This window comes from Equus quagga, unplaced genomic scaffold, assembly GCF_021613505.1.
Source record: "Equus quagga isolate Etosha38 unplaced genomic scaffold, UCLA_HA_Equagga_1.0 HiC_scaffold_486_RagTag, whole genome shotgun sequence".
Taxonomy (NCBI): Eukaryota; Metazoa; Chordata; class Mammalia; order Perissodactyla; family Equidae; genus Equus; species Equus quagga.
The window spans coordinates 1-26,157 of NW_025793896.1; the positions used below are offsets into that span (position 1 = coordinate 1).

General features: G+C 48.7%; 1 protein-coding gene across 1 annotated transcript; it reads right to left on the reverse strand.

Annotated features, from left to right (window-relative positions):
- Nucleotides 1-4,779: 4,779 nt before the first annotated feature.
- On the reverse strand, nt 4,780-20,178 carry LOC124232347 (ubiquitin-like modifier-activating enzyme 1; the record flags this gene model as incomplete). Its single annotated transcript, XM_046649300.1, has 25 exons — nt 4,780-4,992; nt 5,156-5,256; nt 5,364-5,465; nt 6,245-6,436; nt 6,560-6,652; nt 6,884-6,972; nt 8,648-8,837; nt 8,958-9,032; nt 9,669-9,864; nt 10,111-10,175; nt 11,684-11,880; nt 11,988-12,153; nt 14,077-14,232; nt 14,583-14,663; nt 14,752-14,856; nt 14,985-15,161; nt 15,299-15,445; nt 15,536-15,633; nt 17,635-17,767; nt 17,887-17,977; nt 18,239-18,345; nt 19,376-19,510; nt 19,606-19,774; nt 19,874-19,932; nt 20,062-20,178. Coding segments are annotated over 25 exons (3,177 nt in total), but the record flags the coding sequence as incomplete, so codon positions are not given.
- Between the last annotated feature and the right edge of the window lie 5,979 nt (nt 20,179-26,157).

Consider the following 26,157-nt stretch of genomic DNA (forward strand, 5'->3'; position numbering starts at 1 on the left):
CAGTGGTCAAGTAGCATGTGAAAAGATGCTCAACATAACTAATCATTGAAGAAAAGCCAATCAAAATGACAATGAGATACCGCCTGATTTATTAGGTGGGCTACTACATAATACAGAACAGTTGTATTCTATGTTAGTCATCCATTTCTATCATTTCAAGTCTTTATGAACCATCTCAGATCTATTACAGTGCAGCAATACACAGCCATGAGATTGATTACCCAGTTGTGTGCTTGTTGTGGAGTGAAATGATATGTTAAGTAGGAAGAAAAGAATATAAATTAATATATAATATTTCACTTTCTTTTTAAAAGTCTCTGTGCAATCCTACGCTTATGATTAGGGAAAATCCAGGAGCCATACACGTAAAATATAAATGCAGGAGATATACAGGTAAGGTTATTTTTAACTTTTGCTTTAGCTTGTAAATTTGAAGTAATTTAAAAAATAGTTCTGTTTTCAATGGAGTACGTTCTGGGCCATGAAAAACACCTTAACACATTTAAAATCATGGAAATCATCCATTGTATGCCCTCTGAGCACAACAGAATTAATCTAGAAATAAAGTACAGAAATACAGCTGGGAAATATCAAAACACTTGGAGAGTAAAAAGTATACTATTAAATAACACTTGGATTGAAGAAGAAATCTCAAGAATTTAAAAATATTTTGAAGTAAATGAAAATAGTACTGTTAGGAAAATAACATATTTTCATTTTGAATTTCAGGAGAGTTACATTATCAAAGTGGCAGAATAGGATTTTTCTACCATCATCGCACTGACAGAAGATTGATTGCTGACAACCACCCATGTACAAATGTACCTCAGGAGTAGTCAGGCAGTCCAGCAGAGAAGTTCCAGCCCACTGTTGGAGCAAAAAGTCTGAGAATAGATGCATTGAAGAGCGTAAGGAGAACAATTTCGCTTCACCCATGTTGCCCTTCTCCAAAGAGGCACAACGCAGTGCCAAGAGAGACCCACTCAATCTGCAGTTTCTCGCAAGGGGAAAAGTGAGAGCATAGTGAGTGATCACCCAGCCTCCCCAGCCTTGAGGAACACTGCCCAAGAGGCTCACTTCTTTGTCAGCCCAGCAAAGTACTGAGGCAATTGGCGCATGTGAGGGGTTGGGAGAGGCTGGGTGCACAGCAACCAAGGCCAAAAATATTAAGAAATATTAACAGAACAGAAGGGGAAAATAGACAGCAAGTGACACAATAATAGCAGGCAACTTCAATGTCTCTCTTGCCCTAACAACGCATTTGGAGACGTTGCCAAGATGGCAGAGCAGGAGACCTCAGCCTTCCTCCCCCCACACTACAATCAACCATTCAACAGCTGTCCACAAACCAAATCAGCTCTGGCAGGGCTCTCGTGTCCACTTAAGAAACTTCAGCAACACAGCGGAACAAAAAACCTTAAGAATAGCTGCACAAAAAGGGAAGAAAGAACAGCCTATTTTTTTCTGCATTATCCCATCCCTAAGCCAGGACTGCTCAGTGCCAAGAGGGAATCCCCAGCTAGAAAAAAAGGAGAGTGGGGTGAGTGACCATCTTCCCCAGCCTTTCAGGGCACCATAGGGGGGACCCACCACATTAACAGCCCCTTCTTCTGCATCATGCTGGTCCGCACACCTCTGCTTCTGTTTAGGGAACTCACTTCACAGCAAAAGAAGCGCAGCAAGGTCCCAAGCTCATGGAATTCATGCTCATCGTCTACGCACATCCCTCGCAATTTTCAAGCAGGTTGCTTGACAGAGTTGGAATGACCTTTCGAAATCCCACTTATGGTCCTGAGGTGGCAATACCTTGCAAGGTTGGAATGAGGTTCTGCCCGAGGCTGTGCAAACTCTCAATAGCATCCAACATACGGTGCAATTTCTCAAAGCCAGGGTTCACTGGTCCAGGAATCAAGAAGTGGCAGTGGGGAGTGGCACCATTCACCATTACTCCTGGTGACCTACTATCAAAACGTGGGTTCCTGTTACTCTGAACCTATGCTGTACTGGCCTAGAGGTCTCAGTTCCAAAGGGAGAAATGCTTCCACCAGGAGACACATGTGATTTAACTGAAGAGACTAAGAATAAGAATGAGATTAAGAATGCCACCTGGCCACTTTGGGCTCCTCGTGCCTCTGGGCAAAGAGAGGAGTTACCGTGCTGGCTGGGTTGACTGATTCTGACTAACAAGGGGAAATTGGAATGATAACTCCACAGCGGAGGCAACGGAGAACATATGTAGAAAACAGACCCCTTAGGTTGCCTCTTAGTATCACCATGCCCTGTGATTAAGGTCAATGGAAAACTACTAGCATGAGCCAATTCCCTACATTAGGTCTCTTTATATAGTATCTCTATATTTATTTATATACATACACACACACACGTGCATATATCACACAAAGTTCCATCTATACATATATAAAAATCTCTCTGTATCAGTATTTCCTATTGGTTGTTTCTCTGGAGAACCCAGGCTAATAACTAATACAATACTGGCATTGTAAGATTCCTCCATCCCTCTCTCTACCTGCCCACACTAGATAGCTGAATGGTCCATTAGTTGCCTACTGGATCCATCATCCTCAGATGCTTCTTCAGCAAGCTGGGTAGCCACCACTCTCTCTTTGTGTATGTTGTGCACTTGTGTGCAGAAAAGAACAGACAGAGGAGGAGGGGAGAGGGGGGTGAATGGTGTTTCTAGGATCTAAACCGTCGAGAAAGATTTTTTTCACACAATAATACCCGAGAATAGAATGGTGAACCGATACGTAACAGATTAACTGGTAGGTCTTTGGGTTTTAGAAAACAGGCTGAGGAGTGCACAGTGTCAGTGAGTTTCAGGAGCTGTGCTAGGGTTAAACACAGTGAGAGAAATTCAGCGTATGTGGTTTCCCGAGTGATTCAGAAGTGGATCTAGACGGAGACAAGGGTCAGGGAAGAATTAGTAGTCCAGGTGGTGTTGTTCAATGCAGTAGCCCCTTTCCACATGTAGATATGCAATTAAAAGTAAATAAGCTCAATTCATCAGTCACAGTAGCCTCACATCAATCAAGTGCTAAACAGCTACGTGTGGCCTAGTGGCTACAGTGCTGAGAAACAGAACATTTCCATATTTGCAGAAAGTCTCATTACACTGTGCTAGATTTGAGGATTTGGGAGCTGTGATGGTGGAGAAAGAGAGCAGAAGGCAATCCGTAGGCACCCGTCAGATGCTACAGTGATGGAAACAGTGGATAGAGACTAGAGTCTTGCATGCTCTAGAGCAGTCATGATGGAAAAGTACATATGGTAGGAAAACGTCCATTTAACCTAGACAGCTGGCATTACCAGGAAGAACTCCGAGCTTAAGAACTTCTGTCCCCAGTGTCTGAGAGTCTGCTGGGAACAGAAAGAACCAAAGGAAGGATGAGGTCACTCAAACAAAGCAGTCCAAGAACAGTCATTAGGAGGTAACGACACCGTGGGTCTGCATGCAGGAGCCAGCCTAGAAGACAGCTGAGGTTGGGACAGGCTCTGACTGGCTGAGCTCAAGAACAGGTTGAGCTATTCTCAACATCCAGGTTCTCAACATCAACATCCCATGAGTGGAGGGATAAAGGAATGTTTTTAAGGGGAACAGGGGAACGAGGCTCTGGCTGGGTGAGGTAGAGAGGTTTGAGTGGTATCCCTATGCAGCTTAAGCTGGTACCAACAGAGAAGGCACGCATGTGGAGGTGGCCAGGAAGATTGGTGCCTCCAGCTATCTGGACAGAGTGTCTGCCCTCGAGTACTCACAGGACTGCTGGTGAGACACCTGCTGTTGGGCTGTAACAGATGAAACTCCCTCAGTCTCCATAGCCTGCTCTCTCCTTGATGGTAGGAGGCCTGAAGATCCTCAAGAAGAAAACAGGCAGACCTGGGGCTGAGGGAGGCAGGGTGGAGCAGGAAAGGTCTTTTCCTTCTTGGATGACCTCAGCCACATAATTTCCTTAAAAAGTGTAACACACATCTTAGGGCACTGGCATCTAACTCTAACAGAGCTTTTAAGGCCACTTCACCTTCCAGCAGAGAACCATGGTTGTAAAGGATCTGAGTGCATCAAGAGGGCTGGGATGGGAACAAGCTCTAGCAGAAGAAAGAGGTTCGGAGTAACTAAAGTTTATTCTCCAATAATACCAGTAAATGCATTTGCAACACAATATTATGTGCTACTTAAATACTAAGTACCTTATAGTCATGAAGTCCCTTTATTCCTAATAACTCTGTACCCTTCTATTTTGTAGGAGGAATTTGAGGCACAAAATGGTTGGGAGATGTGACAGAGATCATGCATGCTGGCAGGATTTTGTATTCAGACTCTCAGCCCAGGTACAGAATCTCTACTACCCCTCCAAATCAATATGGCAGGTAGGTGGAGGTAGGAAAGGTAGGATTAGAACCCGAATCAGACTTAACAAATGGGGCAGGGTGTGCCTGCCCTACGGCCTACTGGATCTATCTTTCTTTCTAAGCAGAGGGGGCAGGAAAACAAGGTAGCAAACTCCACATCTATGAGAAGAATTGGATTTAATCTTCTCTGTCTCATAACCTTGGATTTGGGGTGAATGCCAGGTTGCTGGGGTGGGGCTCAGCCCTGTAGATTGATTATCACCTGAACCTCCAGAGCCACAGGAAGCCCACCACTTCCCAGAGACACCAGGGTATGTCAAAACCATGACATGCCACATCGGATTAATAAATCTTTATTAAGTAGTCCAAATCTAAACAGTAGAAAGTGGCCGCAAAACAAATGTTCTCAAAAACAGCCAGGTGCCTGGCTGGGCTCAAGGAGAAGGTCTGGAAATACACCATGGATGGGCTAGCAGGGTGTAGGGGGCTCAGCAGATGGTGTATCGTACAGAGGGGACCTCAGCATCCTTGCCGCTCTCATCTTTGCAGCACAGCTCAAGCAGCAGGGCTCGCACATGGTGGCCCAGCTTGCGCTTTGACACACGGCTCACGATTTCTGTCATCCTGGGACGAGGGAAAAGAGGGTCAGAAAGGTAGAAAGCAGGGGGGGAAAGACACATAGGAGCAAAGGCAGCAGAGAAAACAGTGAACATGAATGGTGTAGCTAGAAGTTGAGGCTTCCTACCCCACGCTGGGCCTCCCTCAGCCCGCCCAGTGGCCAACTCACGGCTGATCCAACCGTTTCTTGAGCTTGGTGGCTGGCATGAAAAAGGAGTACAGCATGTACACACCTTGGGACAGCATGGTGATCTCTAACTTGTGCTCTGTCTGGAGAAGGTGGGAAGGAGGAGGAACTAGTCTGTCACTGGGATGGAGACTACATGTCGCCTACAAACCACCACTCCCAAGTAGGGTGAGTGGAGAAGGGGCCCCACCTTAAAGTAGTCGAGGAACTGCTTGAGGGTCATCTCTTTACCATTAGGCTGCAACCCCTGTACCTCAAAGCGATCCCACAACGTCCACTCTTGGTTATGGTACTACGGGACAAAGCACAGGGAGTAGAATGGGGGCCACCCCAGGCTTCCCTGCCTTATCAGCCAACTTGAGATGTTAAGTTAGATCAACCACAACCCTCCTTTGTTCAAAACCCTCTTGTGGCCCCAAGTCATCTTGAGGAAGCAACTGATACGTCTATAATGACCAACAAGGCCACATGCCACGGAGACCCTGCTATCTCTTTTATTCACCTTGCACCCCATTTAGCGTCCTCTAACTATATTGGCCGTCTCCCTCATTATTTCTCAAACATGCCGGTCACACTCCTACTTTGCACAGGTTCAAAAAAACTGTGTGATGAATGAACAAGGGGTACATAAAAGATATAGGTGGGGCCAGCTCTGTCGCACAGTGGTTGAGTTCACAGGCTCCACCTCGGCAGCGTGGTGTTCGTGGGTTTGGATCCTGGGCACTAACCCACACAGATGCTCATCAAACCATGCTGTGGCGGCATCCCAGGTACAAAATAGAGGAAGACTGGCACAGATGTTAGCTCAGCAACAATCTTTCCCAAGCAAATGGCGGAAGATTGGGAACACATTAGCTCAGGGCTAATATTCCTCACCCAAAAAAGAAAACAAGGCTAAAAAACAATAAACAGAAAGTACAGGTACCCAATGATAGGAAGCCACCACTGGTAGGATGAAGAGTAGAGCCAGTTTTACAGCGACAGACACCGACACACACACACCTTACCAAGATACACCGCCTCACTCACTGATGGGTAACACCAAAAGTTTCCACATAGAAGCCCCCTAACCTGGTGACGGGGTGGGGCAAGGGGCTCAGAAATGCTGAAGAAGGGCAGGGCCAAGTTGACGAAGCTGTTCTTATAGGACTCAAGATGCTGGTGTCCCTGCACCACCTTGTATAGCTCCAGGCACACAAGGCCAACTGTAGCTGCTGTGGTGGTGGCGATGGCTGGGATGATCTTCCCTGCAATCAGCTTGCTCTGTGAGACAGAAGGTGACCAGCAGAGGTAGTAGCTACAGGGGTTCAGGGTCTAGAGAAGAGGCCCAATGTGGGAGAGCCAAGCTTGGGAAGGAGTGAAAGCTTAGGTCTAGACTATCACTACCTTATGCCGGTCTGCAGGGGGTATGTTATAGTTCTCTGCCCGGAGGTTGGATGCAGCCACAATGAAATCCATATGCAAGTTGCTGTCATCATCCTGTTGTGAGCGGGAAAGGCGAAAGAACAGAGGAGACAGGGTTAGGGGGAGAAAAGGTTTCCTGTCTACTGGAGATTCAAGTATACTCCACACCTCAATTACCTGCTAAACCAGCCAAGGACTTCCCCAGACCAAAGGATAACTGGGCCAGGTGGCAGGCCTGTAATCCCTACAAAACCCCAGGACTGCTCAGCCCATCTGCCTATGCTGCTGAGGGGTCCCTCCCAGCACCTTGTTAAAGTTGAGAGGGTACATCCTGAACCCAGGGAGCTTCTCTGGGCTGGGCAGCATGGCCTTGAGCTCCTGTAGGCGGCTATCATCTGCAGGAAGGGAGGCACATGTTAGTCCTTTACATTCCAGGCCTGGGTCTCAGGTGAAATCAGGAGCCCAGGGTGGGGCAGAGGTGTTCAAGCAGATAAGGGATTCGAAAAGGAGGGACACTGTGGGAAAGAGGTGGTGGGAGGGCGAAAGCTAAGAGCAGAAAATGCCCCAGAAAACAAAGAAAGAGGTAGACAGGTGTGGGGAACATGAAGGGACATAGAGCTGGAGACACCCAGGAACAGATGAAGTCATTAAGCAAGGATGCAGACAGCACACTACTCACAACAGACAAGAGGGAAGCAACCCAAGCGTTCACTGATGGATGAATGGATAAAGAAAATGTGGTCTATCCATTCAAGAGACTGTTATGCAGCCTTCAAAAGGAAGTTAGTTCTGTCACTTGCAACAAGGACTGACATGGAGGACATTAAGCTCAGCCAGACACAGAAAGACAAGTACCATCACACGATTCCACTTAAATCGGCTACCAAGAGTCAGAATCATGGAGAAAGAAAGCAGAAGGGGGGCTGCCAGGGGCTGGAGGGAGGAGGATGGGGAGTTATTGTTTAATGGGTACAGAGTTTTAGATTTGCAAGGTAAGAGAGTTCTAGAGGTCTGCTGCACAACAATGTGGAATGTACTTAACACTCCTGAACAGTACACTCCAAAATGGTTAAGATGCTAAATCTTGTGTGCTTCTTACCACCATTTTCAAAAAGAGGACGAAGATGAAGACATAAATTCAGGGGATCTTCAAGAAGAATGACACAGAGAGAGATAAAGAGACATGCAGGAAGATGTGGTAGGAAGCGGCGGGGAGAGAGAGAGCAAGACGATACATGGAAGGGCACTGGGGGAAAACGAACAGACAGGGGAGAGAAGAGAAACATGGAATGGGATAAACAGGAGGAAATTTGAAGGGGGAGACCAAGAGGAAGGATGACAGAGATAAGGGTGTGTATAGGGGAAGATACATATCGGGGGGGATATAAAAAGAGGAGCACGAGAGACTAGGTCTTTGGAAAGGGAAATGAAGGAGATATATGGGCAGGGGAGAGAGAGACAGCAGACGAAATGGGAAGATATATCAAAGGTGATACAATACACAGGGGGACTTACAGAGCATGGGGCAGCAAAGAGGGTGAGGGGGATGGGAGTTGGAATTGGGGAGCAGATATCGCCGGAGACAGGAGGGAGATCTGGAAAGGGAGATGAGGAAAGGCATTTGGAGGTCAATCCTAGGGTAAATATGCACATTGAAAGAACCTGGGGCTACAGATGGGGAGATGTGGAAGACGGACCAGGGAAGAAATCAAGCAGAGAGACTATTAATGGCGATCACATCCTTTTCTTCCCCATAAAAAGAGAAGAAGAAAACAGAAGAAAGGAGACCAGAAGAGGGCAAATGCATGGAAAGGAGATGAACTAGTTCTCCTGAGAGCCAAAGTCAGAAGAAGACAGGAGGAGTATGTGAGGGAATTTGCAGCACGCAACCATCCTTATTTTACAGTGGAGGAAGTGAGGATCAAAGGATGGTGTGGGTAACCTGAGGCCTGTGGTCTCAGAGCAGGGCGGGCAGCAAAACACTACGCTGGAGGTTGGCCGCACAGAGGATAAGAGAGGAGCTGGCTCCAGGCCAAGCAGCTAAGCGGCTAGGCAGCTAAGCATTCTCACCAACAGAGGCACTGGTGTGCTGGAGCTCCTGGTCAGAGACAAGGATCTTCACGTCAGACCTGGGGGTGAAGCTGGGGACCTGAACAGACTTTAGGAGTATGGCCGCAGCAGCTCGGTCCTGAGAGCCCATCAGCCCATAGGTCTGAGCAAACAGGTTGGCAGCAGCCATCACATAGTCCAGATGCAGGGGCTAGGAGAAGGCAAAATATGGACGAGTAGGCATGTCAGTCCTTCCCCAGGGAGGCCTCAGCCTCCTTCCCACCCACCCATTTTCCACCCACACCCAGGAGACCCTAGGGAGGAGACTTACATTGTTGACATCAAAGATGAGTGGGTGTGGACAGCGTTTGTGCCCAGACCAGAACGGGGCTCCTGAGCTTGTAAGCTAAGGGACAGAAAGGTTTTCAAGGAGCAGAACCTGAGAGGAGAGGCCACCCTGGGTCATCCCAGCCCCAGAAGTCTCAGCTCAATCCCTGGGTACTCACTTTGTGCCAGACACAGGGCTATTTACCAAACTATTATGGGCTGCCAGACACTGTTATTAACTTAACTAATTTACTAACCCAATAAATACCAATTAATCCTCACAAAGTTCCCATGAAACAGGTCATCATTATTCCCTGCTTCACAGATGAGGATACTGAGGCGGGGAGAGAAAATACAGGACTTGCCCCAAGGTCAAATTGAGCTGGGACTTGAACCCACCTAGTTCCTGTGCTCTTAACTCCAAAATTTCTCTCCTATAATCTCTACAGCCCTGACTGGGAATCGGGAATGACTCCTCCTACACTCCAGGTAAAGGCAATAGCAAGTAAGTATCTTGCTTGAGAGAAAGGGCCTGCAGAGAAGAACAGGTAGTTGACTGTGGAAAGCATGGGCTTAGTCATTTTCTGCAACCTCTAAGCCCTGGTGTGTCTGCCACAGCTGGATTAACTGGAATAAGCCTTGTCAAAAGCCCACAGCAAGCTCCCTCTTTCCAGGAAACATATTCTGCCAAAATGACCCAGCAAGTGGGCATTACCTGGTTGGGAGGAAAGTTGTGCAGCAGTTGCTGGATGTTGTTGGAGTACCGGGTGTGCCAGTGGTGACAAGCCCAGATCACACAGTCAGCCCAGGTCTGTGGCCGCTGCAGCACCAGGCTGCACCGCACAGCCTCCAGCACCTCCAGGGGCTGGTTGTCTGCCAGCCGCAGTATCCGTTCCAGAAACTTGGAGTCTCTATCAGGAATCAGAGCGGGTAGAGGGGCAGGGTTAGACACTGGCCCCAGGAGTGGACTTAACTCCAGGGAAGGCCTGTCCTGACTCATGGAAAGCCAGTCCTGACCCCTCAAGGGTATGAGGCCCGAGCATTCATTCAGTGATTCAGAAAGTGTGCCAGGTGCTGAGTGTTACCGTGGTTAAAGGATGCCTTGGCTCGCAGGCAGGGGATAGGGTAAGGGAGCATCTGACAGATGCATTACTCACGTGAGGTACTGGTTGACATTTTCTGCTGGCTGCTTGAAGAGGCCATCAAACTCATCCCGAGCCCACTGCAAACAGAGCAGACCGATTCCCGGGGTTATGGGAAACAAGACAGGTTTTGGGTGACATCAGACAGACCATCAGTAAATCAAGCAAATAGGAAGAGTATGGCTGCTATGGGAGAAGAGAGGAAGGGAGCCCCCGAATGTGGCTGCTCAAATTTCCCAAGGCCCTACACCACCTCAGTTTAAAAAGCAGTGATCTCAATCTGGGCAACGGTTACACAACTGTGCACGTCTGGGAAACTTATGTCTTAAGACGTAAGCACCTTACTCTAGGTGTTAACCCTCAAGAAAAAAGGAAAAAGTTCACAACAAAAATAAAACTTGAATGACCCCTACGTAGGTCCTAGAGGCAGGGCAGAAGCCAAGATGGAGGTTTTGCCCTCTGAGAATTATGACATCCAGAAAGACAGTCACTAGTGATTTGGAGCATCTTGATGCTGGAGACCCAGGTTCAAATCGCAGCTTTGCCACGGTTTTGTAACTTGAGGTATACAAGATGGTACCTTTACCTCTGTATCCTCACTTTGAAAACATATACAGTATGAGTAATATCTACACCTCATGGATACGTATATAGTTATACATACATACTTAGAACAATGCCAAGTACATATTAAGTGTGAAGTGCTTTACAAAAGCCTTACGCAACATGCCACTGTCATCCCCGTTTTACACACAACCAGTCTGAAGCATGAAGAAGTTAAGTCCAAGAATTTTTTTTTAAAGATTTTCTATAGGGCTTCCAGCATGTTGAGCAGAGCAGAATAGAGTACCAGAAGCATAACCTAGTAGAGGTTTGACACACATACAAGGGGGAGGGTGGAGACGGGGAGACACAAACAGATACTGTACAAAGTGCACAAATATAAGCACATCCATTCCGTAACTGCTGTGTTGGAAGAAAAGGCAGCAGATCAAAGTGTTTCATTTTCTCCTCATTTCTTCCTGCCCTCGTATCCTCCTAAATATGGCTTCAAAACCACATTAAGAACCATTTTGATAACAAAATGACCATTCTTGAGTTGAAAGGGGACTGGAATTAGGATGAGGTTCTGGGCGATGGTAAGAAGATGTGCTTACATTGTCCATCTAGATGATACATACACTGTTATGTAGGTATGTGCATAATACAAAGAGAAGTGTCCTAACAAAGGAGCGGTTAAATGTATTTTGGGCAACTTAGGGAAACCAAAATATGGACTTACTATTAGAGGTAACTGCATAACTGGCAGAGAAGATATTAAGAAATTCATTTTGTTCAGCAAGGAAGCAGTATTCTGTTTACACAGGAGCACATCCTCACTTTTCAGAAGTACACTGAATTATATATTTTATATATTACATAAATGAATCATTGTGAAAAGCTTAGGCTTCTGGATATAAAGTGAGGAAGGAAGTTTCAAGAAAAGGCACAAGTTGCACTGAGGCTGGCATCTTCTGGATAACAAGGGTGTGGCGGCCAAGAGACTGCCTGTCTCTTTCACCGCTCCCTCCCTGCCAAGGCTGATCACCTGCAGGGTGTGCTCGATGGCATTGGGAAAGTTTTTCAGTCTGCAGATGGGGATGGACTTCTCAGCAGGGTCCTGGCTGGATCTGTATGACTCTGTCAGGAAGGGGACAACCACTTGCACGCTGCCCTTGGTGCCCAGTGTGCCTGACTCCAGCAGTGGCTTCCGATAGTATACACAGCGGCGGTCCACGTATACACCTGCAGGGAGGTGGCAGGGTTTTACGTGAGGGGGATAACATCAGAACAGGAGAAGAAGAGAGACCCTGCCCAAAACACAGACACGACTCATCCGCCTTCAAACTCACGGGCGTCCACGTTATCCAGGGCATTGGCCACCCCATCCAGGTTTTGGAAGAAGTCGTCATCGTAGATATGTTCTGTGTCAGGGCCCACACGGTTCTGATGGCTCATCACACGCATGTGTGGATTTATCTGCTGCACAGCTGCAGCAGCCGTGTCAGACTTGAATTTCTGGGTGGAGGTGGAGGAACAGAGCTGTTATACATGTTATACATGTTCATACATGCACCCAACACACCTTTACAGAGCTGTCCTGAGGACTGATTTGTCTAATGAAGCTTAAGACCTAGGCTCCAAGTTCAGTACCCTCCCTGATTTGGCAGAAGATACGGTCTGTGACAAATGCTACGTGACTGAGGCTGTGAAAAATGGGGCGGGGGGTGAGCAGAAAAGGAAACAGTCACACAAAGAGAAGAACAGGGTCAGACATCTGTTCTTCCGTCCACCCGATGCCCAGAGTTTTCTTTCAGTGAACAGCACCCAGAATCTGGGTGCATTCACCCAAACAAAACCAAGATCCCAGTACAAGAACAAACGGGATCCTCGGAAAGCGCCTCAGGTCACGTTCCACTTCTGCTCAAAATTGTCCACTGGCTCCCACTTTCACTTACGCTAAAATAAGTCGGGCCCTATTACTTCCACAACCACGGCCCCTCGATCTCACCTCTCTGTTCCTTAAACACAACCAGGCATATTCCAACCTCAAGGTTTTGCTCAGCCTGTGACCTTTACCTGATACAATCTTCCCTGAGACATCTTCTTATTCTCCTACATTATCCAAGTCTTTGTAGAAACATCACCTTTCCAATGAGGACTTCCCTCACCACACTGCAAACCACCCTCTGTGGCACTTCCAACTCCTCATCTCGTTTTTCACTGTCACCTTTCTAAGGCGCTTTTCACCATCTAACATTAACCATATACTTCGCTACTGTATATACTGTTTATTGTAGCAGTTCTCAAACATGTCCGTCTTGAAAAAAGCTCTTGCTATGTAGGGTGCAAGCACCATTATTTCCTATATGAGAATCTAAACTGAGGAAGTTTTTAAACATTATCAGTCCATTTAAAAATGGAATAATTCCATTGCCTAGCATAAACATGATGGAAAAAAACTTCCATTACAAAGGTCGATTTTATTTCCATTTTGACAAATCTGTTTTAAGTTAAATAATCTCTTAGAAGACAGCTGGGATTTCATATCTACTTCATGCAGTCTCTTTCATATTTTGCCTGAAAGATGTAAGGGATATTCAATCTCAGAGAAGAATATATTAATGGCATTTTCAGATAATTGATGACATTTAAGAAACAAAAAAACATCAAAACCTAACAAGTGACAGTGTTTTAAAGTTTAGTTAGCAGAGGAAATCTCGAATCCATACCAACATATACTGCTTTGTTTTGATTTTGAATGCATCTTTAGCTAATGCACAATTCTGTATCAAAATGAGCTGGTCACTTAGAAATACTGTTTTTCCACTGAAATTACCTGGAAGGCTTCCCACAGCAGAGGGGAAAATTCCAGTTTCACTTGAGAAAATAAGAGTGAAAAAGGCAAATATGTCTTTGCTTTCCTAAAATAGTTGTGATCTTGTGGACCTGATGAAAGAGTACTGTGAACCTCCAGAGGACTTCAGACCACATTTTGAGAACCTCTCCTTCACTTAGTGTCTTCCCACTAGACAAAGGCAGGAACTTTTCTGGTGTTACTGTACATATTCCACATGTCTAAAGAAGTGCCTAGTAGCTTTGAAAGAAGAATCTGAGCAGGCAAACATAACACTGACCTTCACAGAAGACTTTCCAGATAGATCCCCCTATATCCTAGCTTCCATAAGCCCACATCAGCAATGACCAAAAAAAAAAAAAAAAGTTGGGGGAAGGTGTACAATGACAAATGAAATAACAGACATAACAAATACTCAGTGAATATCTGCTGAAAGACTGAAAGTTAGAGAGACAGAATCGGGAGAGCTCAAGGAAAGGAACAGAAAGGCAAACTGACCTAAGCCACTAAGATCAGTCACAGGAAAAAGACAGGAGGGAAGTTAGACAGGAAGCTCACCCACTCACCACTTCCACCACACTCACCGAGATATCCCAAGGCCGGAACAAAAACTGTTGGTTCAGATTGGACTTCTCAATCACGTCCATGTCTGTAACGGTGACTGCCCCGCCCTCCCCACAGCCTAGCCCAATCATGGCGAAGTTCTTGAGCAGCTCACAGCCAATGGCCCCTGCACCCACCTGGTAGGCAGCAAAGGAGAGAAACAGGTTGGTTAGTATGACTGAGAGTAGCAAAGCCACCCATTAGTCCTCACGTCCCCTGGAGACAGCAAGAGCATGTAAGAGGGGCTCACACTGCATATTCACGTGCCAGGGCCAGAAAAACCCACGGTCATCTGAGGAAGGAGGCACGCGAGGGGAAAATAAAGAGATACATCAGGCTTTCTCTCAGTATGAAGAAAATGGAAAAAGGGACGGGATAAGGGTACAAGGACCAAAGGCTCTCTCCTGTGAGGTGGAAGGAGACTCCAGAAGAGGAGGCCAGAGGACAGGGGAGTTGAAGGTAGCTGGTGCCCAACAGGATCACTCACCAAGAAGTATCTCTGCTTGCCTAGCTTCTCTTGCAGGTCAGAGCCAAATACGGCCACCTGTCCATCGTAACGGTTCTGGCACTGAGTCACGTGAAGGGAGGAGCGTCAGAGAAGAGCCGCCTTACAGACACCCATGACAGTGACCTCCCCGTGGGCCCCACTCACATACCGGGAGGCACTTCTCCTCTGTGAGGGCCTTTGTGTCCTCAGGGAGACACTCAAGGGCATCAAAGTACAGCCACTGCATAACAGGTGTAAACTTCCCTGAGCAGGCCTGGGGAGGGGTAAGCGAGGGGAGATGGTCAGTGGCTAAGCAGAGCCTGACAAAGACAGAGAGCAAGTGATGGAGTCAGGAAGGCACCTGGCCCATCCCCCACCCTGCTCTTCTCCACCCATGCTGACCTTCAACACCTCCTGGGCAGCCAGGCCCCCAATGAAGGCATTTATGGGCGCCAGATCACCGGCAGCCACATATGCCAGCTTCCGGATGAGGTCTTCATCCAGGCTGTCCTGCTGCAGTGCTGGCTGCGCTCTGGCATTCACAGCCTGTGCTAGGGTCACCAGTTCTGTTGCATCCTCCTGGCACAGCAGAAGGAAACGAGAGAGGACTAGTCAGGCCAACTGTCGGCAGAGGGAGAAGGAGAGAAAGTGGACAGAAGGAGAGGCATGGTGTGGCTTTGGGCCAAGGACCGTGACTGGCTTGCCCACCCATCTACCTCATTGTGGGGCCGCGGCGGCCGGCCATGCTGAGCACAGAACTGGTGCAGGGCCTGGAAGCCAACGTGCAGCTGAGCAGGGCGAGAAGCCTTGGTATAGTCTGTTGTCACAAAGTATGGCTCTGCCAGTGAGGCCAGCAAGGATTTCTGGGGAGAGCAGGACACCAGGACCAGAGAAGTCAAAAAGCTAGGAAAGCCTGGAAACCTACAGCACACCCCTGCCCCCAACACACTCACAAAGCTGATCTTCTTGGGGACTTTGACCTGACTGACAATGCCTCCACGGATGTAGTCAGAGAAGCTGGAGGTATCACAGATACTAAAGGTGTAAGGACCTGGGGAATAAAAAGGATGCAGGGATATCTGTCAGTCCACGCACCAGCCCTCCCGCCCCCACCACCCAAGATCAACAGCCCCATCAAAACAGGAATGAAAACACCACCGCAGCTCAAACACAGGAGGCCTCTGCTCCAAGCTCCGTCCAGACAACAGAAACCGTGATCTCTTATGCCCCAGGATCTAGTTCAGGCACCACAGCTAACCTATGCCTAAACGTCACTCAAGAGGACAGAAAAGTAAGCCCTGAAGGGATCCAACAGGAAACTAGGTAATTTATCCGGAACAAAGCTCAAAAAGACTGAAGGGACACAAAAAAACCCAGCTCCATAAATGTAACATTCACAGGTGTCTTTCACCCACCACAAATTCCCAGACCGTGAATCTGTGGCTTGGGTTTTTCAGCAAATTTGTAAATTTTTTGGTGATTATTTCCTCAAAATTGGCCTCACACCTCTGCTGGGACTCACTACGTGAGGTTACATGAATTTTGCACTTCTGGCAGTTTGTATCTTTTTTTCTATCTTCCAAGTCTCTCCTTAACATATCATCATTTTCTAAAGCTACGTGGACATATACGTAAGATATTCATAATAGCTGTTTTAATGTCCTTATCTACTGATTTTATACAGCGGATGGGATTAACAAATTAACTCAAGAAAAGATAAGTAAACCTGACATAGTAACAGAAACTATCCAAAACAGACCAAACAGGGGAAAAAAGACAAGAAAAGACAGCTGGCTTAATATACATGTAACTGGAATGCTGGAAAGAGGAAATGGGCTGGGAGGGGGTCAGTAGGTGCTATTTTGAAAAACAAATCACGGCCACTAATTTTTCCACATTGATAAAACCAGAAACCCCGAGCGAAAGAAACATGGAAAAAACTACAGTCACGTGCATCATAACCACACTGCATAAAATCAGTGACAGAGAAAATAAGCACATTACATACAGAAGAACAGGGTTAGAATGCCAGCAGACTTCCTGTAGAAAATGATGCAAGCAATAGAACGGCATATTTAAGCCAATAAAAGAAAAACTCTATTCTACGTACACTACAAAAATATCTTTCTCAACCGTGGGCAGACTAAACACAATTTGAAGCATTAAAAAGCCAGAAGAATCTCCATCTGTAACACTACAACATATGTTAAAGGACATCCTCAGGTAGAAGAAAAATGGTATCAGACATAAATCTGGATCCACAGAAAAGAAGAACACTGGACATGGTGACAGGTGAGTGAATGCAAACTTTCTTTTGTACTCTTTAAATCCCCTTAAAAAGATAACTGTTAGGGGCTGGCCCCATGGCTGAGTGGTTAAGTTCGTGAGCTCCCCTGCAGGCGGCCCAGTGTTTCGTTGGTTCGAATCCCGGGCGCGGATACAGCACTGCTCATCAAACCACGCTGAGGCAGCGTCCCGCATGCCACAACTAGAAGGGCCCACAACGAAGAAGATACAACTACGTGCCGGGGGCTTTGGGGAGAAAAAGGAAAAAAACCAAAAAATTTAAAAAAGATAACTGTTAAACCAAAGATATTCTATTACAGAGCTTATGACATGCAACATATATGGCAACAGCAAATGGTGAACCAGGGAATGGAAATATTTTGTTGTAAGGTTCTTTATGATATTTGCGGCAATGAAGTATTTCTTAGAGACTATGCCAAGTACACACAAAGTTGTATACTATAAATTCTAAAGCAAACACCTAAAGAGCAGAGGTCTAGCCAAGAAACCAAAAGAGAAAGGGAATCAAACACTAGCGGCACAAACCTCTTCTGCCTCTAGTTCGGTTCACACCTCTTTAGTCAGGCCCCATGGACACATCTCTCCTAAGTCCTAGCTCAGACTTCAGAGAGGCATCGCCTCTGGGCCTTTGGTGTGGTTCAGACTACACGTATGTGTCACCTCTGGGCCTCTGGTCCAGCCCACACCACAGGACAACTCTCCCCTTGCTCCAGGCAACCATTTCCTGCCCCCAGCCTTGACATACCCAGGACTTTGATCTCTATGGGGGAGGTGCCATTGAGTTCATTCATGCCCTGGACTTCCGTGAAGGAGACAAAGTCGCCGCTCTCAAATCCGTGCCGGGCCTCATCCAGGCAGGTAACAACACCGGGGTTGTCCTGGTTGGAAGAGACGCCAGCCTCAGAGGTACGCTCAGGGTACCAGGATCAGACAGGGAGGACTACTGCTGCCCACCTGCCTACCTGCCTGCCAGCACCGCTGGGGCCAAGCCCCTTACCTTGGTAACCATAGAAACCACAGCACTGAGTGGCTGCTGCCCATCGCAATCTGTGAGGATCATTTCCTCTCCAAAGTCACAGAACAACTGCCTGTAGAGGGAGACAAGAGGACTGGTGCCTGAGACCCACGCACACAGGGACTCGAAGGCCTGCAAGCAGCAGCAAAAGCTTGCTAAGCAAACTCAGCCCATCACCGCTGGCAATCAGGGGGCGCTCGTGCCACACGGGGAGAGCTGAACATGCAGAATCGAAAACCTAGTTGGCTGGGAGGAGCACGAGGGCAGTGGGAGCCACGGGGTCTTGGCCTGGGCCTGGCAGGGGCTGGGGAGAAAAGGAGGGGCAGGCACTCACCCAAACAGGCCCCGCGTGTCTGCCACCACCAGCTTGATTCCATGGCTGTGACAGAACTCACCCACCTGCAGCTGGTCCTCCAAGGGAGTGTTGGTAAGGACCACCACCTATAAAGACAAGGAGGCTCAGGCAGCGCCTGGCACTGGGGTGAAGGGGAGTAAGAAAATAAAGGTGAAAGGCAGGCCAGGGATGGGTGAAGGTCAGGCAGGCCAGGGGTCTGCGGGGGGTCCAGACTCAAGCTTTGCTGGGTCAGTCGTCTCCCAGAAACATTTATAAAGGATCCATGCGTGTCACCCTCAGTGAGGGTGAGACCCAGTGCAGCTAAATATGAATCCCCGGACTACGCCAAGAAAAGGTAGAGACATGGGAGGACAGAGTCTGAAGACCAAGTCACTCTCTTATTTGACAAACACGCACTCCTGCCTGTCTACAACCCTGAAGTGCCCTGGGAGATAAAAAATGAGGGACACACTGTTCTCAAAGGCTAAGCTCACCCCTCCATGCCACACACACTTGCTTCAACTCTCAACAAAACAGAACAAAACAAAAACTCCCGCACCTGCTCAGCCATACCCTACAGGGATCTCTCTGTCTGAACTCTCTTCCCTACTCACCAGGATGAATTCCTACTCCTACATCAGGAGTTCCAGCACCCTAGTCCTCTGGGAAACCCCAGGGCCGTGTATCACCACCCACAGCTCCCCTTTCCAGTCCAGCCATTTAACAAACGCCCAGATGAAGCTCAGCATGTGCCAGCTGCTATTCTCACAAAAACTCTCAGGTCTGTATTGCTACTGTTCCTGTTCTACCGGACAGGAAAAATTAAGGGAGACAAGACTAAGGTACTCGTCCACGTCACACAACTCAAAGAGCTAGATCCTCACACACCTAGGCCGTTTGGCTTCAGAGCTCAGTGTTCATGACCACGAGGTCACAACATCCGGCCGCTTCTTCCCTCCTGAAAAGGGAGGAGTTCCCGCAAGGACGGGTCCAGGGTCTGACTCCTGCCAGTATCCCCTAGCCTCTCGGCACAAACCCTGACACACAGGCCTAGCCCATTAAATAAACACTGAACCAGCCAGCCAGAAACAGGAGCTCGGAAAATCAGGCAGGCAGGAGGGTGATGCTCCAGGGTACCTGGAAACCACCGAGGAAGTCCTCAACGAGGGCCCCAGCATAGGTGCTGACGGCCACATAGCTGTTGAGCTCAGCAAGGCGGGGCTGTGATGCCTCAGCCCGGTTTTTACCGATGTCCTCCTCCTGCAGGTAGAACTAAAAAGAGGGTGCAGGAAGGGACGAAGTGAAGTGCATGCAGAGCCCAGGCGGCTGGGTGTCTGGGCAAAGGGACGGGAGCAAGAAAGAGGTACCTGGGAGGAGAGGTCAGCCCACTGGGCAACACCCTGGTCATGTAGGGTGACAGCTCTGACACCACCAAGGATGATGTTCTTGGCGATCTCCACGCCTAGGCCCCGAAGTCCTGACACCAGCACAGTGGATGTCTGGAGATGCTTCATTGCCTCGTGGCCCAGCACATACCTGCCAGGTTAGGGAAGATTCTGGGTCAGGGCCTGGCCCACCCGCTGCTAACGTCTCTGCACGCCGTCCCACCTCACATCTCCAGGCTCCGCCACTTACAGCTGCCGGGAGTAAAGACCCTCATCTATGTCTGTGCCACTGCCTTTTCTGGGCATTCCCTACGAATGGAGGGAAAAAACACTTTCAAGGCGGCAGCAGGAACGGAGCTGAGACAGGTTACAGAGGAGGCAGGTTCCCAGCGACCACCCTACCCCCCACCTACAAGTGTCCGGGGAGAAGACACTCACGTTGGTTGGTCCTGTGGACACTCTGAGCCTGACAGAACAGGCAGAGGAGCAGTCAGAGCTCGGTTTTGGATCAGGCCCAGACGCACAGCGTTTCTCGGATAGTGGCAAGGTGGACGTCTGAAGGGAAAGGGTCAGAGGTGAGCCAGACGTGCACAGGCTTTTCTCTTGCTTAGCAGCAACTCTGGGAGACACAAGGACTTATGCACTACGGTCCCCATCTTGAGAAGAGGAGGATAAAGAAGACATGCTGGGTACTGGGGCTGCTCGGAGGGGATGGAAAGAGGAGGCTGAGCTCAGACAGTTCAGGCCGAAAAGGCAGAGGGAGCAGACTCTGGCCAGGTCCTGAAGTTGGGCTGGGTTTCTCTGACCAGTAGCGTTGGGTCCCGCGGAGGCTAAGTAGACGCGGGGAAGGGGATCTACTCTGGTGGAAGCCTGTTGGGGGAGGAGATGTCTGATGATGCTGGGCGGTCCCGTGGGGCTGAAAGCAGAAGCTGAGTGCCTCGACTGAGGAGGCTGGGGACCCTGACAGGTCTGACGGCAAAGTCTAAGGCCCCGTGTGGGGAGAAGGAACCTTGAGACAAGCTGGGAAACCCGCTGGCTTTTGAACCACAGGTGGGCCCACGGTGAGGCTGGGAAGGTGAGTCTCTGACAGGAGTGGTTGGGAGCAAAATCTGGGAAGACACCTGCGGGTTACCCGAAGAGAGGGCTGGGGCCATGGAAGAGGGGTTATTCTCCAGAAGCAGATAGTGGCGGCGTGCCACGCAAGGACACCGTGGGACCCGCAGGGGTTTCTGATGGAAGACACTTAGGTGGGACTAGGGGAGGTGAGCCACTGAGTACAAACGCGGGTCCAGGGATGTCTCTGAAGGTGACGCAGAAAGGAAGACGTCTTTCAGGGCAAGCCTCTAAGACCAACGCTGAAACCAACACCTCTGAGGAGAAAGGCGGGTCCAGCGGGATCTCTGAGGGACGAGGCTGCAGTCAGGGTGAGATGTGACGAAGGGGCCTCCGACAGAGGGCCAGGCCCACGTGGTCTTCCACAGGGTCTGGTCCTGTTCTTAGCTTCGGAAGGTGAGGGTGGCAGGAGGAGACCAGGGAGGGGAGTGACGTCTGAAGACAGACGTTACAGAAAGCTCTCTTGCAGGGGCAGTGAGAGCGAGAAACAGACCCTCCCAGGGGTCTGGTCCCTCTTGGAAGCCGTGAGGACAAATAGCAGCGGCTGAGAGAAAATTCTGCTTTAAGGCCTTTAAGGGCACGCGTTGACTAGCTATGCTGGAGCTGCCGACAGAAGACGCCGGTCCGGGGAGGGAAGAAGGTTGCTGGGCCCGAGGCTCTAAAAGCAGGTACTGGGCCTCCGGAGCCACAGGTTACATTTCTCAACCCCGCGGGAGAGCGGGAAACGCCGCCCCGCCCTGGGGCCGGCCCCTCGCGGCGACGTCAGCCCTGCTCAGGCCCCTCCGAGGCCTCCCGACACCCCCGCCCGGGTCGAGGCGCCCAGAAAGGCCGTTTTTTACCAACGCCAGGTCGCCGGGTCGCTGCGCCGCCAAGTGGTCAAGCAGCCGAAGCCAAACCCGGCCGCCGCCCTCCTTTCACTCGTCCTGCCCCCAGCGACGGGTCAGCGGAGAGCTGCAGCGGCCGCCGCCTTCTTCCTCTCTCCCGGCCGGCCCTTCCACGGACGACGGCCCCTGTCCCTCAACGGCCGAAACAAGATGGCGGCCGCTGAGCTGGAAGCCCAAGCAAAACCTTGCCCCAATTCGCGGCGCCACCGCGTCGTGAATCATGTCTGACGTCAGCAGCGCCTTGTGGCTTATTACGTAGGCTGTCGGCAGGAGGCGGGCAGCCCCGTCTGGAGCCCGCGTCTGGGAAAGTGGGTGTTGCTTGGTGGGCGGGTAGGGCCCGGTGGGAGGTCGCGATGAGGGCGGAAGGCGGGGTTGACCCGCAAGGCAAGCTTTTTGGTCGGGAAATACGCGCATGCCAGGGGTACCGGACACCGGGGAAGTCCAGGCTGGAAACACTTGCAGCGGAGGCCAATCTCTGTCGTGTGGTTGGAGCTCTTCTCGTGCGCCACTTTAATTGTGTTTTTGCTTTCCCTGTATGTCTTAGACTCATTGCCTTTGAGTCATTTGGACTCATTGTTGCTGCTCTGGAGATTACGGTTGACGTCTTAAACTCTAACCGGCTAGTTCGCGTTAAGGCCGGTTTAATTTCAAAAGTGTGTGAAAGCTTTGCCTGCATGGGATACATCATCGACCTGGTCTTTGTCTTGCTGTTTTCACAAATCGCATTTTCATACACTGTGTTCCCATCAGCACCGATTTCTAATTATTTTTCTATGCACGTGCGTTTTAAACTCAGTAAGAGAAGAAAAGCTTACTGCGTTAGTTTGCTACTGCTGCTGTAACAAATTTCGCCGCTTAAAGCAACAGCAATTATTCTTTTAGAGTTCTGGGTGCCAGAAGGCCAAAATCCGTTTTACTGGGTCAATGTCAAGGTGCTGGCAGGACTGGCTCCGTCTGGAGGCTCTGCTGGATTAGTTAATTTACTTGTTTGTTTCCTTGCTTGCCTTTTCTGCTTAGGGGCTGCCTGGATTCCCCGGCTAGTGGGTCCTTTCTCTACCTGCAGACAACGTGGCTTCATTCTCTGCCTCTGTCATCACACTGCCTTCTCTTCTGACTCCCCCTGCATTCCCCTGAGAAACACCTTTTTGGGTTGATTGGACCGTCCCAGATGACTCAAGATAATTTCCCCATCTCAAGATTCTACATTGAATCGTATCTGCAAAGTCCCTTTAGCTACATAAAACAACGTTCATGGGTTCTGGGGATTAGAGTGTCGATCTATTTTGGGGCTATTATTCGGCCTACCACGGCTCAAACAGCAACAAAAAATACATTTAAGCCGTTTTCTGAATTGACCCGTGTAGTTAGTTTTCCTGATGCTCCTTCTCTCTGCGGCTTTCAGTCACCATTGAATCTTCTTTCGTTTTAGTCTGAAGGACTCCCTTCAGGAATTCTCCCTTCTCAGAGGGCAGATATGTTAGCAGTGAGTTCTCTCAGTTTTTGTTTTCTGGGCTTGTGCAAATTTTGTCTTCGTTTTCCAAAAGATAGTTCTGCTGGATATAAAATCCTTGGCTGACAGTTTTTTCTTTCAGCGCTTTGAATATGTCGTCCCACTGCCTCCCGGCCTACGTGGTTTCTGCTGAGACGTCATCAGTTGTTAATCTAATTGACAATCTCTTGTGTGTGAGGACTTGATTGTCCCTGGCTGCCCTCAAGATTCTCCCTCTGTCTCAGGCTTTCAGTAGTGTGATTATGCGTCGTGGTTCGGATCTCTTTGCTTTGATCCTGCTTTGAGTTTGTTTAGCTGGTTGGATGTGGAGGTTGATGTTTTTCATCAAATAGGGGTGTCTCTTGCCACGGCTTCCTCAGATTTCCTTTCTGCTGCTTCCACTGTTTTGGCAGCTCCCCAGGGTGAAGTTTATTTGCCCGGGGCAAACTCCAAAGCAGCTCAGAGATAGACAGCCTTGCAAGTGAAGTCTTCCAAGGAGCACGTCCGACAGGTAGAATAATGCCGAATGCTCGGGAGTGATGTATTGAAAGAGCTCTGGCTTTGTTCCCCTGCCCGTGGTGGCTGCCAGGATGCCAGAGGAGAGCAGGCTGTTGTTTTTCAAGGCTACCATGCAGCTGGGAAGAGGAGGATGGGAGTAGGACAGGGCAAAGTTTACTAAGCGTGCTGCTCTCACCAAGAATCGGTCATATTTTAAAAAACAAACAAGCAAACAGTTCTCTGGTTCCTGCAAAATTTTCTCAGTTTCCAGAGTTCTGAAAAAGTTGATTATGACAACTTTGTAGTAATTTTGTGTTTTTGTGGCGGAGAGAAATTTGGGAGCTCCTTACTTCATCCCTCCCTGGCAATACTTATTAGCTCTCCTTCCTGAGGAAGAGACAAAGGTTCTTTCGTGTCTCAGCTCAAAGGTGACCTGAGAGAGGTCTTGGAACCTCACTGCAGTCATTTCTGTTCACTAATTGCACTGTGTGATCTGGGGGCAGACACTTCGCCTCTCTGGGCCTCAGTTTCCTCATCCCGAAAATGGGAAGAAAATAATACTAGCTTCCCTGTGATAGGGTTTAAATGAGTTAATATGTAAAAAGTGCTGGAAACATTATGTGATACACAGTAAGTGTTGTGTAATTAACATTAGTACTAGCAGTACTGTTAAATTATGTGGAATTATGACATCTGGTTAAGACTTACATTCTAGGGTTCCCTCCTCCCACACTGGAAGGTGCTTAACAAGTATTTGCTATCCTTACTCTCATGATCCTCCTAGCCACCTATGGGTGCGTAAACAAGACTGCCCAAGATCACATAGGTGGCAAAGAACAGTACTGGAATTTGCATTCAGGGCCTTTGCAGCTAACTCTTCCTGACATACTGGAACAAAGGGCCTTGCCCTTCATGTGTACAGGATTCCCCACTCCTTCACTAAAGGCAAGGCTTAAAACCGCTGTAACCTGTAAATGGAAGCTGTACGTGGTTTATGTACGTGAGCAAGCAAAGGCCATATTCTTCAAGACATAGGTGCAACCGTCCTAAAAGGGGCCTCTCCCTTTGGGCATCTGCTCTCCCTCACAAATAACCAATTCATAAAGTTTGGAACAGTAATATCTCTGCTCCTTCAAAGCAGCTCTCCTTCCTCTTTCCCTGGCAAGGAGGTCCCCATCTCACCATGAATGATGAATAGTGCCGCAGCCAACGAAGGCATGATGGCACCCTGCTTCTCAGCAAGAACCTAGTGGACTGGGCTCCACTGTCCCTTCTCAACCTGAATTAGAGTCTGCTCTTCAAAAAAACAAAAAGAAAGAAAGAAAGAAAGAAAAATGTGGCCCCCGTGTGTCCAATCTCATTGTCCCAGGTCCTCAAGTGCTAGCAGAACCCCATCACAGAACACAGGTTGCAAAACTCCCCAAACACTTTCACCAGAAGCCTTACTAAAACAAACCCTCCTAAATCCTGCCTTGATGGGAAACGTCAAATTCCACCCAAATCCGCCTCCCCTTTGAGGAACTCCCCAATACTGCATGCTGTCCAAACATGGACACTAGGGACCTGCCCCCAAATAACCCTAGATCCTCTCTTAGAAGGGGTCTCCCTCTAAGAGACTCCCAAATCCCACCCCCCCCCCCCAACAAAACACCACTTCCTTTAGGTCCTCTCCAAAAGGGACACCCCCTAAGTGTCACTCAGGTCCGCAGACCCAAATGCACACATGGGGGGGATGCCTGAATTTCAGACCCCGTCCCACAGATGCCCATTGCCAGGGTGCCGGTACTCCTGCTGACTTGCTGCTCTGGGCAGAGGCTCGCCTTCCTGTTGGTCGTATGCCAAAGCTACAAAGCAGCAGAGCAGGTGACGCTTCACCACCAAGAACAAGGATCTGGTTTCAGCCAAGTTTGACACATGAAGCCAGAGAGGACCCCAGAGGCTGGGCTGTCCTATCAAGCCTGCCCCCAAAGAGGGACTTCAACATGGGTGCCGCTTCAGTACTGCATGCTGTCCTAGGGTGTGGTTCCTTCAGTGTGCTGCACTCCTCCCAACTATCTGGCTGGGGGTTCAAAGAAGGTTTCTAGGTGCAGTATTGCAGAATTGGGAGAGCCTCGAGATGGGAAGAGGGGGACAAGCATGGGGCTTCCTCCATGTGTTATGTCACAGCAGGGCACTGAACTAAAGATATGTGTGCTTCATAGAGTGATATTCTAAGTGAGGGGACAAACATAGCAAATAAGTCAAACTCACATATAATGTAAATTATTTTATGTTAAATTCTATGTATACACGTTATTACAATACATAATATGTATTTTTATTTTTAGTATGTGAATTTGCATTTTTCTTTACATCTTTTTATGTTTAAATGTTATCTATTTTCACACTTGCATATTTACATATTGATTACCTATATATATATAGAGTGTGTGTGTGTGTATATGTGTATTTTGGACAGGACAGAATAAGGTCCGAGTGACCTGAGGGAGCCAGCTGCAACTCTGGTGAAAAGGTGCTGGTGTGGGAAGACATTTCTGGTGGAGGGAAGAG